The following is a 16,504-nucleotide window of genomic DNA, read 5'->3' on the forward strand; positions in this document are numbered from 1 at the left end:
AAGTCCAAATTAAACAGCATTTTGTCTCTTTCCAGAAATCATGACCCAGCTTCTCGAGATAATCCATTCAATCAATCCATTTTGAGCAGTTTCATGTAGGAATTTTTCACTGTAGAATCTACCTGAACTATTTTCTTCCTACTAGAAATAAAGTAGTTCCTGTATGAAACTGATAACAACAAGGTCTGTGGATGATCTTGAGTAACCAGGTCAGGATTTCTGGAAAGCGACATTGCTGCTGATTTTTTTTCTGATTTATTTTCAGGGCTCTGAGCACCACAAGCTGATCGCCATTTAGGCCCATTAAATTATAGATAAGGCAGACATCTCTACGGCTGATATCTCCAAAACTCTGCAACTTACAGCAAAACAATGTGGATGGATAAATAGCGCTACAGACCAGGGGAATAAATAGAATAGTGTATGTATGGATGGATGTCTATGGTGTGGAGGTTTTTGAAGCGTATAACAAATCACATTCCTCAAACACTACAAATTTAATTGTCCATGGAAAAACAAAAAAACAAAAACAATAGGCAGCAGTAGTTTTCTCAGTGAATATATGTATATTGTTTGGAAAGTAATGTTTTTTATGTCTGCATCTGCCAGTGGGCCATCACGATAAGAGTAGACATAATAATATGTTAATTCCACTAAAGGAGAGACTTGATGTTCTCTATAAATAGGTCGGGGGGAAATGACAGCATGATTTTGAAAATATCTGCATATTGGATATCAGAAAAAAAATCCAATGTCTTGCATTTCCCATAATAAATGTGGGGGGAAAAAACTACAATTTGACTCTGATCTTAATTAGTGGAGTAAAAGTAAAAAAAAAAAAAAAAAGGAGCAGTAAACAAGAAATACTCAAGTAAAGTAGAAGTACCTTAAAATTGACACTTAAATGTACTTAGTTACTTCACAGCACTCTTTGTGCTAATGCTTGAATAATCAATTTCATAAAAACTGTGAAAAACACTCACTTTGTGCACTTTTACTGCAGAACAAAACATTTACTCAAGTCCTCAGGAATGTCCCAAGACACATGGAGTGTTTTTGACTGAAGTGGTCCATTAAGCTGTTATTAAGCATCAGTCTCTCTTCTCCTCCCCCCCCCAGCTGCGAGAAGCCGTGTCCCAGGAAATGCCAGGCACGATGCTCCTGCCAGAATGGTGGCATCTGTCGGGGCAAAGGGATCTGCGCCTGCCCCCCTGGATGGACGGTATGTTCACAAGTCGAATCTTGCACTGACACTAACCTTCACGTTGTCTGCGGAGGCTGCCAGATTTTGAATTAGTTCATGTGTTATTTTCCAGCTGGCTCCAAGCTTTGGACAAGCAGTCTCTTTTTCTTAACGCTGACTTATCTGTGAAGACATTTTGAAGGCAACCTGTCTCTCTGGAGACGCGCAGATGGTTTTCCACTAATGTGAATAATTTATCATGAGGATTTTTTGCTTTTTGGAAGACGTGTGTGAGAGGAGACGTGATTGTGATCCCGTCAGAGACCAAACTAACAGATTATTTTCTGTAACTGTGTCAACTGTTAAGTTCCTTTGTTGGTGCCTCATTCCAGTTTTTGCAATGATGCATCTGCGTTTACTTGGCATTTATTCCTGCCTCATCAGTGTTTTTTCCCCGTTACTCTGCAGGGTGCAGTTTGCACAGAGCGTTGTCCAGAGGGACGGTTTGGACCAAACTGTACTGAGGAGTGTGTCTGCCACAACAGGGGCAAATGTGACCCTGAAACTGGACAGTGCCAGTGTGCTAAAGGTTTCACTGGTGGCAGGTGTGTGCAAGTGTTTTATGTGACTACTTTTTAAGGAGCCTTTTAGCTCATCAAATGTTGCCTTAAAGGGTAATTCCTGTATTTTTAAACCTGGGCCAAAAATTGAGATATTTTAGCATCTAAATGACTGTAGGCAGAGTTCATTCTAGACTGTAAATGTCCTGTCAAGTTCATTTCTTTGTCATCCCTTGTCTGCACAAATAGGGAATGTGATCATATTTAATAAAACAAAAGGTAAAATACTAATTTAACAAACTAGAATTAAATCCCTCAGCACTCCTTTCAGTAACTTGTAGGGTTGCAAGTGTTTATTTTCATTATCGATTTCTCTCAATTATTTTCTTGATTTAGCGATTAGTTGTTTGGTCTATAAAATGTTAGAAAATGGTGTATAAATGTTAATCAGTGTTTTCCCAACCCCAAAATGATGTCCTCAAATGTCTTGCTTTGTCAGCAACCTAAAGACATTCAGTTTACTGTCAAAGAGTTTGCAGAGGGATCTACATCGAAATCTCATTATACAACCTTGTTGTCAATGGTAAATGAATCGCCTTGTATCCTTGTATGTTTCCAGAGCATTCTGGGAAGCTTAGCTGAATGTTACTGGAAGGTAACTTACTGATGCCAGATTTCCAGATTTCAAGCTTTTCTGTCCTTAAAATAGAATTAGCTCTAACTATGTAACAGACACCAGTGACAGACAAAAACCACCTTGGCTAACATAACGACTGGCTAACCACAATGCAAAATTGAAATTTAGATTTGGTCTGAGGTTCGTGTGCAAATGAACAACAGACTTATGCTTTACTTTCTATTTGTCCAGCGCTTCTGTGCATCTCTGTAATCGGCTGTTTTTCTGTCCTCAGGTGCAATGAGGAGTGTGCTGCAGGGACTTATGGTCAGGACTGTAAAGGTGTGTGTGACTGTGCAAATGGTGCACGCTGCTACAACATCGATGGAGGCTGCCTATGCGAGCCGGGCTTCAGCGGTCCACACTGCAGGGACAGGATGTGTCCACCTGGCAAATACGGCATGCACTGTGAACGCACCTGCCTCTGCCAGGACAAACACACCCTCAGGTGAGTGGGTGTTGTCAAGAGAAGAAGGAGAAGAAGAAGAAGAGGGGGTTTAAGCTAAGAAGACGTTTGGCTGAGGCAGTGCTACTCTGGAAGCAGAAACAATCAAATTTTGGTTGAGCTAAACCTCAGTGAGCAGAGCCAGAGTGAGACAATTTTAGGAAAGTTAGCTAGCTACTGGGAGCCCCATTTAGACGTTAGCTCATCCACTCATTAGAAGCCTGGTTGGTTAACACAGTGTAGGGTTTCAGATGTGTGCTGCTTTTTATTGAAGGTTGGAAAGTTTACCCAAAATATTTTACCACCTCGATTTCTCATCAAGACTTTTCTCTTAAAAGTCTCCTTTCTTTTATAAATCTCACCTTTATGAAGCTTGTCCAAGTATGTTTTCAAGTCCTCATCACCTCATGCTGGTGGGTCTGAGGAGCTCATTGCTGTCATCTGCAGCTGTACATCGACCCCCGCTTCTGGACACAGCTGACGTTAGCAACCTGGTAGCTGGAAAAGAATGAACTGTGGTCAAAGTTAGCACTGACTAACAAAATAGTTTTTGCTAATTAACTGGTTTGACCCAAGCACATGTTAGCTGTAGACTTGCACAAGTCAATTAAGCTTCATAGCATTGTAGCTAGCTCTGCTCGTAGCTTTTATCTGTTTTCCACAATGTTTACTTGGCTTCACATGTTCTGTAAAGGCCCTACACACCCACAATGAACTCATACAGGTGTTTTCATTTGATCTGATTAGACTGTTCTTAATTGACATGTCCCTCGATCACTTTCCTGTTGCACCTGTCAAGGTGGGGGAACTTACACCTCCGACATTCTTACTATTCGTATGTTGAGTTGAGTACCATCATGTAATTTCAACGCAAGAGGTCTAATCAACCAAAGCAATTGAACACGTGTGCGGATGTACGTTTTTGCTAATTAGCTTAACAAAATTCACCTCAGATTCATTTGTCCCCCCTTCTCAACAGGGCTAATGTTTCCTACATGTACCTGGTTGCATAAAACCACTTAGGTTTCCCTTATCATTGCTAACACCTTTATTTACTCTAGTATTTAATATCAAAATAATTTCTATTTTTACATATTGCATATTCTCTGACATAATTACATAGAATATAATACACAGACCATGCTCATAAAAATAATTTATTATATTTCAGATCTTTACTTGATAGTAGATTTTACTTGAATGATCAAATTCTTGACGACTGATTGGCTGAACATTGATTAATCATTATCATCGCTACTAACAAAGTAGCTTGCCAGCATTCGCTAACATTGCTTGTACAGGTAGGTACAACAATATCTTTTAACCATCTTCAAAGATTGGTTGTTCTTTCAACATGGCTGAATTTAGCACATAGCATATTGACACTGGTTACCGATCTAAACTGTTAATAATGGCTGTATCAATAAAGAAATGTAGACTTGAACACACATATCCTAATAAAAGCAATGATAAAATTTGAAACTGGAAACTGTTTCTTTGACAGAGTCAGCACTTTCTTATTGTTTCTTTATGGTTTTGCTGTGATTTCATCATGTTTATCTCTATTTTCACTGTCCAGCTGTCACCCAATGAAAGGAGAGTGCACATGCCAGCCAGGGTGGGCAGGACTGTTCTGTAATGAGACCTGTTCTCACGGTTTCTACGGTCATGGTTGCCTGGAGCCGTGTCTGTGCGTGAATGGAGGGGTGTGCAATAGTGCCACCGGACAATGCCGCTGTGCCCCTGGATTCACGGTGAGTGGTGGAATCAAGTTTATTAGAGTTTCCTTTTACCTTCTGTGGTAGTACACAGATGCTCTTAGACTGAATGACCGATTTTTAGCATGTGTTTATCTCACCTATTATCTGCCTGTTAGGTTTGTAACTAAATTTAATATTTTATTTTTAATTTCAGGGGGTTCATTGTGAGAATTCATGTAAAAGTGGCACCTATGGCCAGAACTGCTCCCTGGAGTGCTCCTGTAAGAACTTTGTCGACTGCTCGCCTATTGACGGGACTTGCTTCTGCAAAGAGGGTAAGAAAAAAAAAAAAAAATCACACAGTCAATAACAGTCAATGCTTGACCTGTTGACAGACTGATGAATGCATGACTACAGCAAGATCAGTGAAAATAACTTTCTATCAACCATGTCACCAATCAAACATGGCTGTCGGTCCTTCGTGTGTCTGCAGGCTGGCGAGGACTGGACTGTTCCACCCCCTGCTCTGAGGGAACCTGGGGCCCAGGATGCAATGCCACCTGCCACTGCGCCAACGGGGCAAAATGTAATCCTGCAGATGGAACCTGCACCTGCACAGCCGGCTGGCAGGGGGCGCACTGTGACCAAGCGTGTCCGGTAAATGCCTGGATATGAGGCTTTGTAGATTTATTAGGTTATGAAGTAATAAAGTGCGAACTAATATTAGTAGATCCATCACATGTGTATTTTTGTGACATGTCTGCTTTTTTATCCAGACATTTATTCCAAGACTTTTTTCTCTTTTAAGAGCCAATAAAAGCAGCCTTGAACGCTGAATACAAATAAATCTATTTCCAGAAATTTACTAATCAGGAACCAAAACCAGCACAAGCCACCAGCCAAATGCTGGTAAAATATGCAAGAGGCTGGTAGATTTACTTAGTGCACCAGCCAAAAAATTAATAATGTTACTCTATTTAGTGGCTGGTAAAATTTGAACATTCATGAGACATTTGTCTGCTGGACAAAAAAGTGAATTTTGCACCCTGCCCTTTTGAACTAAACATTTTACTCTAAATAATCCAAACAACCACCAAAACAAACAATAATTCATTTTATTTCATGAAATTTGCATCACTTTGAAGTATACCGCAGGAAAAGATTTTTGTCGGGCCAAAATAAAAGTAAACTGCAAATAAAACAGTGGATAAATTAAGGCAGAATTTTATTAATCTCTAAAGACATGTTGACTGTGACATGATACTTGTGTAGTTTCAAACTCAAACAAAATTTGATGTAACGCCACACAAAGTCGGTGTTCCTAAATCCATCTACCCTGACTTCATGAGAACTTGTTCTATGACGTCTCACAACAATGGCAGCACCGATGGAAGCCTAAAATATAGATACCATCATATAATAAAACCTGCTCTGCATGTAAATTGGTGTCTTGATATATCGCCAGTGTTATTAAGTGCCATAAAATAAAATATATGATGGCCTCTGTTAAATCGTGCTTTTTTCCCTCCTCTGTATTGTTTATGCAAGGAGGCTGTACTGCTGAGTGTGCACTTGACACAGAAACTCATCAATTTGTCAGAGCCAGCAGTTTTTGTTTAGTTTAGGCGCTGTGCACCCAGTACGCTTTGAGGTCTGAAGTTGGAAATTTCAACTGGGAAATTCCAACCTCCAACTTTGTCTCAAACGCAGCATTTATCCAAGACTGGAGATACCTGTGCACCAGACGGAATGGCACTCCTAAAACAAAATATAAAACATTATGATCTGAAGGCCACTGAAGCCTCTCAGGTCAAACACACGTCAGGCTTAATTGTATATCAGGCACTTATTAAACTTAGTCAAGTTATTAAAAGTTATCTTTACTCATTAATTCTTAAGATATAATCACATTTCCTCTAAAATAACATACCAGAAATTATTAAATAGTGCAATATGATGATGATGATCTCACAGACTAAGATGCAGTGAGGCTGGGCAATATGGACAAAATCAGTTTAGACCAAATATCTTGATATCCTAACAATACTGTAACGATGACAATCACAGGTGGCAAAAAAAAAAAGTAGAAGTACAAATACTTCTGAAAAAAAAAAAGACTCTGGTAAACTTCACCTTTTCTCTGCGGGCGGATCTCCTGTTATGCCTTTTATGTTTCTGGAAGGTGGCAAAAAAAAAAAAAAGTAATAATAATTCCCTCAAATGTATTAAAACTAAAGTAATGAGTCTGTTTGAAGATGTTTGTTTGTCTCCAAAAGCAACAGAAAATGTCCTTGACTGTAGCCACATCACCATATGAAAACAAATCACTTTGTAAAATAATTCAGAGGATAAGAGAAATGCACTATATGTTTATGTCATGTCAAGTTGAGTGGACAAATGAAGTGCTATCTTTGATAAGATTAATACACAAATCATAAGGGTGATAATTATACAGAACATGTCAGTTGTGATTGGACAATCTGTAGAAATGTTGTCCAGCTTTTCATCCCTTACCTCCCCTCTGTACGCTTTAATCTGCGTTTTGGACGCGTGCCCCCTCTTATCTTTGCCGTGCCAACCCACCAGCCTGTCTATACAACAACACATTGCCAGTGTAGTATTTTGTCTGACTCTGACTGAGCTGGCCGAACGTTGAAGAGATTCCCCTGACAATTCTCTGCCCGTTGGCATTTGTTCGCATGTGCAGATGGGTACGTTTGGGCCAGGCTGTCTGAAGAGGTGCGATTGTGTTCAGGCTGACGGCTGCCAAGCTGCCACCGGGGAGTGCCACTGTCTGCCAGGCTGGTGGGGTAAGTGATGACGTCCTCCCGCTGTCGCTGCCAGCTTGGCTTTGGTACCACAGATAAATCTGGTCCAACAGAACTAAATGATCCACAGGTTTCAAAGCACTCTCTCTTTGATTCTGACTGTGCTGTTCTCGGACTTAAAGGCCCACCACTGACTTTGTGTCTCTTTTTGCCCATTAAAAGGATAGATCAGATTATTTGAAGTGAGGTTGCATGAGGTACTTATTGATATGCAGTCTATTACCTGCAGTAGATGGTGATGGACCCCCAATTTGGAGAAGCAGAGGAGCACCAGCGTGGAGGCTAAACAATGGAAAGGGTCAGCAAGTTGAAAAATTAAAAAAAAAAAAAACCTAATCATTTTAAGTGTATGCTGTAATATTCTCACTGCTTTATTTTGCCATAAGATAGCCTGGAGACTGCTGTTATTTTGGCCAAATATCGCTCTCTCCAAACCAACCAAACTCCATATGCAAAATCAGTCATTTTACTTCACAGAACACAGGGGTTGCTGGTCAACCACTGCCTCGATATGTTAGTTTGTTTGTGTCATTGTGTGTCTTCAGTGTTTTTGACGGATTGTTCAGTTTCACTGAAATCACACAATAAGACAAACAGACTAACAGACTGATGCAGCAGTAGAGCAACACCTCCTGTGTTCTGTGAGGTAAAATTAATGCTTTCGTCCATGGAGTTTGGTTGGTTCAGAGAGAGTGCTATTTGGCTCATATAATAGTGATTTCCTTACAAAAGAAATTCTGTCTGATGGCAAAGAAAGCTGTGAAAATATTCCAAAATAGAGCGTACACTTAAACTGATAATGATTTGGTGTAGGTGGACCTTTCTTAAGCAGCTAAAATACCGTTTGTTGATTACCTCATCCGCAGCAGTTCATTGCTTAGCTTCCATGCTGGTACTCCTCTCTGCTTCTCCAAACTTAAGGGCTTGTCGACAGCCATCGACTGTACGTAACATGCTGGCTATCAATAAGTACCTCATCCAACCCCTTTTCAAATAATCCGGACTATTCCTTTAATTTAAAATCACCTATACTATAAACATTACTGACAGCCGCACTTATGTATCATTTTACTGGGCTAATTTTAAATACTTTTCATACTGGTGGATATTTTACATGATAATAATGTATCATATTTTATAAAAATCACATTTTTTATGATCAATCCAAACCTGAAAAGTAACTAAAGCTGTTGCATAAATATTTTCTTCTCAAATGTAGTGGAACAGAAGTATAAAGTAGCATAAAATGGAACTGGTACTCAAAATTTACTTTTACACTGTTTGAGCACTTGGTAACGAAACTACAAATCACCTTATCCTTTTCACACCGTCGCCGTTTGTTCCACATTTGTATTCGAGTTTTATTTTTGACACATGAATGTGATGCTTTTTGGCAGCCAGCTCTCAAATCACACGTGTTAGTGGTTCATTAAACACAGCGACCAGGAAAGTGTTTAAAACAGTCTTTGCCAGCAGCTGCCCAGTGATTAGAACTCTGACAACAAACAAATGTGGTTATTTTTTCACAGTTATAAATATATTTTTTTAAACCAAGTTTTAAGTGTAAGTTGATTTTCATACAGTTCTTAAATGAATGGAAAACAGTATCTTTGTGGATGAAATAAGTCAGATTTACGGCGCACTATGCTTTTAAAAATCTTACAAATCAATGCATCCATACTACTACTCTGACAGGAACCATTCTTCACATTGACTGCTTTTAATTTCATAGTTAAACACATTTTGCTGATTATATTTATTTACTTTTACTGAAGAAAATGTATGAATGCTGGACTTTTTCTTGGATTAAGTGTGAGGAAGGAGTATAAATCCATTGTGGTATTGCTAGTTAGTTGCTGTATGCGACATTCAATGCCACTAGAGGTCGCGGTGGAGACCAAAATTAATGTGTGCCTCATTTACTCACTAAAGTTGGGAGAAAAAAACAGAAGTGACATCTGTTAAACAAGGCAGCGCTAATCAAACATGGATCAAGATCCTGTTCCTACGTGGCCTGTTTCTCAGATAAAAATGTTGTCAGAATCATACCTATTTTAATGTACTGTTCAGCTGCGATAAGAGACAGACTGACCAGGCGGTTATTGTTGGGCGACATGTTTCTCTTCAGAAAACACTTATTTCAAACTGGACAGAAAAGCAAAATAAAGATGTGAAACTACTGTGGCTTCCCAGGCTGTTTTGTTCTCACCAGCTTTATTTATTAGCAAAATAATGTCAAAAATCACCCAAAAAACCCAATTTGTAATTAGGGGTGTAAAAAAAAAAATATTGATACACTTGTATATTGTAAGTGTTGTGATCCAAATGTTTGTGGCAGTGGTTTGTTTTGTGTTGTGTTTAAACCCTGACCAAACAATGTAGTTATCCATCTTCACCGTTCTGAATGAATAAAAAAAGTAAACTTCAAGTCAAACAAGGTAGTGCTACACAAATGTTTTCAGAAAGATATTTAGTGTACCATTTAACTGTAATACGAGAACATTTCTTACCAGGCCCTGTTGAAAACAAAAGACAGGAAGAGACTCACATGCAAGTGGAGCTGGACGGGCTATCAACACGAAGAGATTACTCAGATTACAAAATACAGAGATGGAGTGTGTGACCTCATCGCTGACACACTATATCTTTACATAGCAAATAGTTGTTTGCCGACAACTAGTGAGGCTGAATGTCACGTGTGCGGCCTTTCAGCACATGATGTGATACGAAAACTCCTTAATACACACAGTGTGGGCTGCCAGGAGCAACAAGTGACTGGACCCAAAATGCAGACTGAGGGACAGCTGGAGCAGTTTAACTGACTTAATGTGCTCAGACTCAAAAACAAAGTCAAAATATGAAAACTTACAGGGGCTGCAGGCAGGTACTGGTCACAATCAGACAGCAAACAAATCCAGAAGTGCGGGCAAAAAAAATCCAACGTCCAAAAAATCCAAGTGAAAGTCCACAAGGAAACCACAAGAAAACACAGGGAAAAATTTTGGGATGCAAATGACAGAGAGAAACTGATGCAAAGACAAAGAAACACCTGGACTAAATACACAAGAAACTAATTAGGGACAGGTGAAAGTAATTAAAGGAGGGAAGACAAAGACAGAGAACTTCAAAATAAAACAGGAAACAACTAAAGTCCCTTTCTTTCCCTCCAGGTCCTCGTTGCAGCGAGCCGTGTTCAGAGGGCCTGTGGGGCCGTCACTGTAACCAGACCTGCTTCAAGCACTGCCCCAACAGTGACACGTGCGTGAGGGAGACTGGGGCGTGTGTGTGTCGCCCGGGCTTCTGGGGAGTCACCTGTCAGAACAGTGAGTGTTGTTGTCACCCAGCAGAAGTGTGCTGGATTTACTGTGCAGCGTCGGACCCCGTCTCACTCTTTATGTCTTTGTCTCCCAGAGTGCAGAGCTGGTATGTATGGTGACCAGTGCAGTATGCCCTGCCCATCCTGTGGCCAGTCGTACCGCTGCCACCATGTGACGGGAGAGTGTGACTGCCTTCCTGGACACACTGGAGCCAACTGTGATCAAGGTTAATATCAATAATTACACACCCAATCAAAGACATGGTGCAGCTGTTCCAGACATTTTCTACATTCAAGCTCAATATAACATGATGCAGATAATTTTACATATGACATGTTATGTTTTACAGTTTGTCCACCTGGGTACTATGGCAAACTATGTTCTGAAGTGTGTGTTAACTGTGCCAACAACTCCACATGCGACCACAGAGACGGTCACTGTGAATGTTTACCGGGCTGGACAGCAACCGACTGCTCCATACGTGAGTGCAACATCATTTAGCAACTAGAAATGTTTTATTACAGCTGAGAGAGAGATACTGTTGATTCATAACATCCAAGAGGGTTTTAAGTGTTATTAACTCAGTGGTATTGTGGGTGCAAAAGTAGCTGTTATCACCAAGATATTGACAGTTGTCTTGTTTGATTTTTTAAATGTTTTTGTTTTGCTTAAAACACCAGTGCGTAAGATTTACCAGGGTTTACTGGCAAAATATGGCAGAAATGTCCACAAATATGTTTTCATTTGTCTAAAATCAACTGAAAATAAGAATAGTTGTGTTTTCATCACCCTAGAAAGAGCCATTTATATCTACAGAGGCTGCAGGTCCTCTTCTGTGGAGGCCACCATGTTGCACTGCCATGTTTCTACAAAAATCCAGAATAAACTCACTAAACACTGGCTCACAATATGACCTTTCATGTTTTGTGGCCACTTTAGTTTCCCAGTATAATTTCCCACAACCCAAGGTGATGTATCATGTTTTTGCCCGATTATTATTCTAATTACATTATTATTAGTCAGGTAATTGTTGCAGCTCTGCAGTCTTAATCTTAAACCAGAATGAATTTAGTCAGGTAAAACAGAGTAAATTATTAAAAATTAAGTTGTAAAAGTGGTCAGTATTACTGCCACTTCCACTAATTAGCCAACATTAGGTAAAATATGATCCCCATAGTTTAGAGCTGCAACAATTATTGAGTTAGTTGTCAACTCTTAAATTAATTGTCAACTTTTTTGATTATCAGTTAATTGGTTTGAGTAATTTTTATGTTTACATGCCGGTGACAGCTGTAGTCGGAGGCATAATGTTTTTGGGTGTCTGTCCGTACATACGTGCGTCCCATTCTTGTTAACGCAGTGTTTTAAGAACGCTTTGACAGAATTTATTTGAACTTGGTACAAATGTTCATGTGGACTCAAGAATGAACTGAAAATGTGTCTAATGGACGGATGTGATATGTACATTGTGTTTTCCAGCCTGTAGTTCAGGACGCTTCGGTCCGTTCTGTACTCAGACCTGCTCCTGTCCGGCCAACCTCATCTGTGACCGATTTACTGGAGACTGTGTGTGTGAAAGTGGAGGCGATGACTGTAAACAGGGTATGGATACACACAGTATATTAACATTGACATTTTTGGGGTAAAATGAGGTGTAAAGTCACTGAAAGCTGCTTTAGCTGCTGTACTTGATTACCATTTCCACCTCCTGTTTGACAGACTCGTCTGAGCAGTCAGGGAGCGTCATGGTTCCTCTTCCTCCCGGTGAGAGGGAGTCGTGGGGAGCCATCGGTGGCATTGTCGTGCTCGTCATCCTGGTGGTCCTGCTGCTCGCGCTGCTGCTGCTTTACCGCCGCAGGCAGAAGGACAAGCAGAACAACACGCCGACCGTCTCCTTCTCCACCAGCCGCACAGTTAACTCTGAATACGCCGTTCCAGGTACGGGACAGAGGATATTTCAATCAGGTCACACTGAGGCTGCCAGAAGTATTGATACTTTTTCAATATCCATTAATTACAGTATCAAAAGTACCAAAGCTGTAAAACACTGATGCTCTTTCAAGACCTTAATTGTCCGCTTGAAACTTATTTGACAGTGTTGCACAGTGAGGTGCAGAGAAGCATGATGAGACTTGAAGAGGACAAAAACATGACGCAGGCAGGGAGTTATGCTGCAAAAATTAGGCAAGCTTTTATCTAAAAAAACAAACAAAAAAAATACTTAACATCTGGTGCTGCCCTTCTTAAACCAGTCCAGTCTCTCTCTCACTGCTCTCACATATATAGCATGAAAGCCCGCCTTGCCAGTTCAAACTGGCCTATCAGGTCAGCTCTGCAGGAAGGAGGGTTGACAAGATTAACCGCAAATATACATTGTTTTTCTTAGCTTGCTCGTACCAACAAAGCCTCATTTCATCCTTCAGTGGGTTATCATAAATACCATACATTCAAAATAAGCAAGTCATTTGAGTATCACACAGTATTTGTCTTAATTACCTGTCATTTCATCACTCATCCTTTGGCCAATGAAGTCTGAGAATCTGCCTACTCCTGCAGCACATAAAAGGGCTATTGTTCAGGCGTGCTTCCTCTTTAAACACCAGCACAAGATGGCCTGCACAAGGACTCAAACTCTGACAGGTTATGGCTTTGATTACAGTATGACTTTAATATATTCTTAGGAAAAGTGTGCTTCTAATGCTGAGTACAATTGTTTATATTTCTCAGTAAATACTGAACCAAAAAGAAAGTTGCGTGAGAGAAGAGGGAGAGAGAGAGGGAATTGAGGCTTCCTCACATACTGCAAAACTAAACCATGTTCAGTGACTTTTTCTGTACCAGAACTTGTGTGCAGGTTTTCAAATTAGGTCCAAGTGCTATTGAAAGAGTTATCAAAAACATACATTTTTTTAAATCTGCTATCGTATTGAAGTTTAAAAGTCTGGTATTGTGACAGCTCTCGGTCATACAGTGTAAGTAGTTATATATGAATAACACGCAGCATATATGTGTGCATGTTTCATTTGTTTTGTAAACCAAATGTCCTGTGTTCTCCTTTGAGAAAAAGAAATCAGAAACCAAAAAGCAGAAATTTTTTGTACACACTCTTAGTTTTCTGATGTACATAGAGGAATACTTTTCTTTACATACAGCCAATAGTCAAATCTTTGCATAAAGCAGTTATGTCACCTGTCTTGGCAGAAATTTACACTGACAAGCCTAGAGGTGTCAGAATTTAGCCATAGTTGCAAAGCTATATCCCATTAAACAGCATTTAATGCACATGCAAATGTCACCTCATCGTGTTTAGATGCTGGTGGGATCCTTACTCCTCAACACAGCTGCTAAAAAGCAAACTGCATTTCGTCCATAGAGGATGTCCCAGTAGTGGTCTGTAGTGTTTCTCACCTTTTACTATCTGCTCAGCTCATTTGACAAAGGTGATAAAATGTACCAGGTTCCAGGAAGTACCTTGAGGAGAAAAAAAAAGCCAGTAAAGTTGAGCTGTACCATGCTGTGGAAATGTGGAATTTGTCTCTGGTTCCTCTGCTGGAGCTCAGCCTGCAAACTGCTGTCAGTCTAACACAGATACTGTGGCGAACTTTCTTCATACTTCTAAAGATATTAAACTACATGTTGACATTAGTTTGGATGGCTTGGTTTTAAGACTGCAACATCATCAAATTCAAAAGCTCTCATTAGTTACTTTATACACATTCTCTTTAATTCAGCCTGACTTATTTGGCATCCTTCAAAACTATATTTAAGTGAGACTAGAGAAAAAGTTGTTTGGATTTGTACTAGGCTTCTCTTCATGGCATGCACAGTATTAGTAATGATTTGTTAATGACAGAGTGAAATCAAATTAAATGCCAAGCAGTGAATATTACATAAAACAAAAAATAGCAACGACAGCAACAAAAAAAAAAAAACAGTTTTCTTTGGGGGATATTTAGCATTTTGAAAAGAAATTATCATTATATATTGATGTTTTTATAGTCGTTCTTGGTAATACTGTGGTTTGGGCTGTATCTCACTGTTGTGTTTTTGTAATTAGTGCTCCACAGAGATACATTTTATTGACCTTGAGGTAATTTAACCGTGGCAGACGTGATTCCATGCGTTTGTTTTGGCTTACAGATGTTCCTCACAGTTACCACCACTACTACTCCAACCCCAGCTACCACACGCTGAGCCAGAACCGGCCTCCACTGCCACACCTCCCTAACAACCATGACCGCACCATCAAGGTAAATGTCAACCCTGTACATCAGCTCAGTGATCTGACACTTTTTCAGGCCTCACAGCAACTGTAGTGCAGGAACATGTAATTTCTTCAGTCAACAACAGCTGGCTGTGTTTTCAGGGCCATAAAATCATAAAATGTCACAGCCGCAGCTCTTATGTGCTACATTTAATTACTTCATGTCAAAAGCATTTTTTTTATTACAGTAAATTTTCTTTGTGTCGATGATTTCTGATTATTATTACTCTGTGCTTCATACAGAACACCAATAACCAGCTGTTCTGCAGTGTGAAGAACATGGAGAGGGAGAGACGGGGCCTGTTTGGGGTTGAGAGCAACGCCACTCTGCCTGCAGACTGGAAACACCACGAGCCCCGCAAAGACTCAGGTCCGTCTGAATGGCTCTTCACTGTGTGATTCACATTCAGGATCAGTCACTTTACATTTTATCCATTTAGAGCAGACACTTATGCAGACAGACCTGCAGCAGCAGAGTGAAATGACTAGAGTAGATTAACATTTACAAGCTAATAAAAAGATTTGGTTTCCTGACCTCCTGACCACAGCTACATAAAAATAATCTGTTAAACCTGCAAGTTAATGCTAATATAACCTTCTGCTAACACACCTCAAAGTAATTCTTATTCTAAGTGTCAGTGGAGAGCTTAGTTGTATCACCTGGGCACAAAAATCACCAGTTAGGAGAAGCAGAGAGGAATACCAGCACAGAAGCAAAGTAATGAACTGACATGGACACGGTCAGCAACAAAAGATATTTTAGCCTCTTAAAAAACAGTCTACTTAAAAACAGTATTAATTTAAGATAACACTATATTTAAAATATTTTCACTACTTTACCTTGCTATCAGACAGCTTTTTCTGGTGGGAAGCTGTCGTTATATAAGCGTAATTTCGCTCTCTCCAAACCAACCAAACTTCATAGACAAAATCAGTAATTTTACCTTGCAGAACACAGGAGTTTCTGATCTAACACTGCCACGATCTGTTAGTTTATTTGTGTTATTGTGTGACTTTTTTGTTTTAAAAGGACAGTTCATATTTACTGAAATGATTAACGAACTAACAGATCGAGGAAGTGGTAGAGCAGCAGTACCTGTGTTCTGCAAAGTAAAATGACTGATTTCGCCTATGGAGTTTGGTGTGAGAGCGATGTTTGGCTTATAAACGTAATGACAGTTTCTAGTCAGGAAAGGCTGTCTGACTGCAAAGTAAAGCAGTGAAAATATTCTAAATATAGCGTACACTTAAACAGATATTGATTGTTTTTAGTTGGACCTCTTGTTGCTGACCCTGTCCACAGCAATTCATTGCTTAGCTTCTGTGCATCTACTGTAGGAAATATACTGACTATAGATAAGCACCTCATACAACCCTACATCAGATAGTCCAGACTATCCCTTTAAGAGCATTTTATACCAGCAGCATTAACATATCAGCTATCAGTTAGTGTGAACATACCTGTATTGTTGAAGGCCTTCAGAGCCTCAGATTTAACAAAACCTCAGACGGTGTGTAAATGCTGTGAAAT

The 16,504-nt window shown here is 39.8% G+C and overlaps 1 protein-coding gene across 1 annotated transcript in view; it reads left to right on the forward strand.

Moving 5' to 3' along the window:
- Nucleotides 1-16,504, forward strand: part of pear1 (platelet endothelial aggregation receptor 1) — an 80,549-nt gene that overhangs the window by 59,179 nt on the left and 4,866 nt on the right. Inside the window, exons 7-20 of the mRNA XM_084726941.1 lie at nucleotides 1,120-1,222; nucleotides 1,652-1,788; nucleotides 2,655-2,867; nucleotides 4,444-4,618; nucleotides 4,779-4,899; nucleotides 5,058-5,221; nucleotides 7,272-7,374; nucleotides 10,563-10,715; nucleotides 10,804-10,935; nucleotides 11,059-11,190; nucleotides 12,189-12,311; nucleotides 12,429-12,647; nucleotides 14,850-14,959; nucleotides 15,217-15,343. Coding sequence (XP_084583067.1) covers nucleotides 1,120-1,222; nucleotides 1,652-1,788; nucleotides 2,655-2,867; nucleotides 4,444-4,618; nucleotides 4,779-4,899; nucleotides 5,058-5,221; nucleotides 7,272-7,374; nucleotides 10,563-10,715; nucleotides 10,804-10,935; nucleotides 11,059-11,190; nucleotides 12,189-12,311; nucleotides 12,429-12,647; nucleotides 14,850-14,959; nucleotides 15,217-15,343 — 2,012 coding nt within the window. The remainder of the gene's footprint in view (nucleotides 1-1,119; nucleotides 1,223-1,651; nucleotides 1,789-2,654; nucleotides 2,868-4,443; nucleotides 4,619-4,778; nucleotides 4,900-5,057; nucleotides 5,222-7,271; nucleotides 7,375-10,562; nucleotides 10,716-10,803; nucleotides 10,936-11,058; nucleotides 11,191-12,188; nucleotides 12,312-12,428; nucleotides 12,648-14,849; nucleotides 14,960-15,216; nucleotides 15,344-16,504) is intronic.

Source organism: Lutjanus erythropterus, chromosome 9 (assembly GCF_056507025.1).
Source record: "Lutjanus erythropterus isolate fLutEry1 chromosome 9, fLutEry1.hap2, whole genome shotgun sequence".
Lineage (NCBI taxonomy): Eukaryota > Metazoa > Chordata > Actinopteri > Lutjaniformes > Lutjanidae > Lutjanus > Lutjanus erythropterus.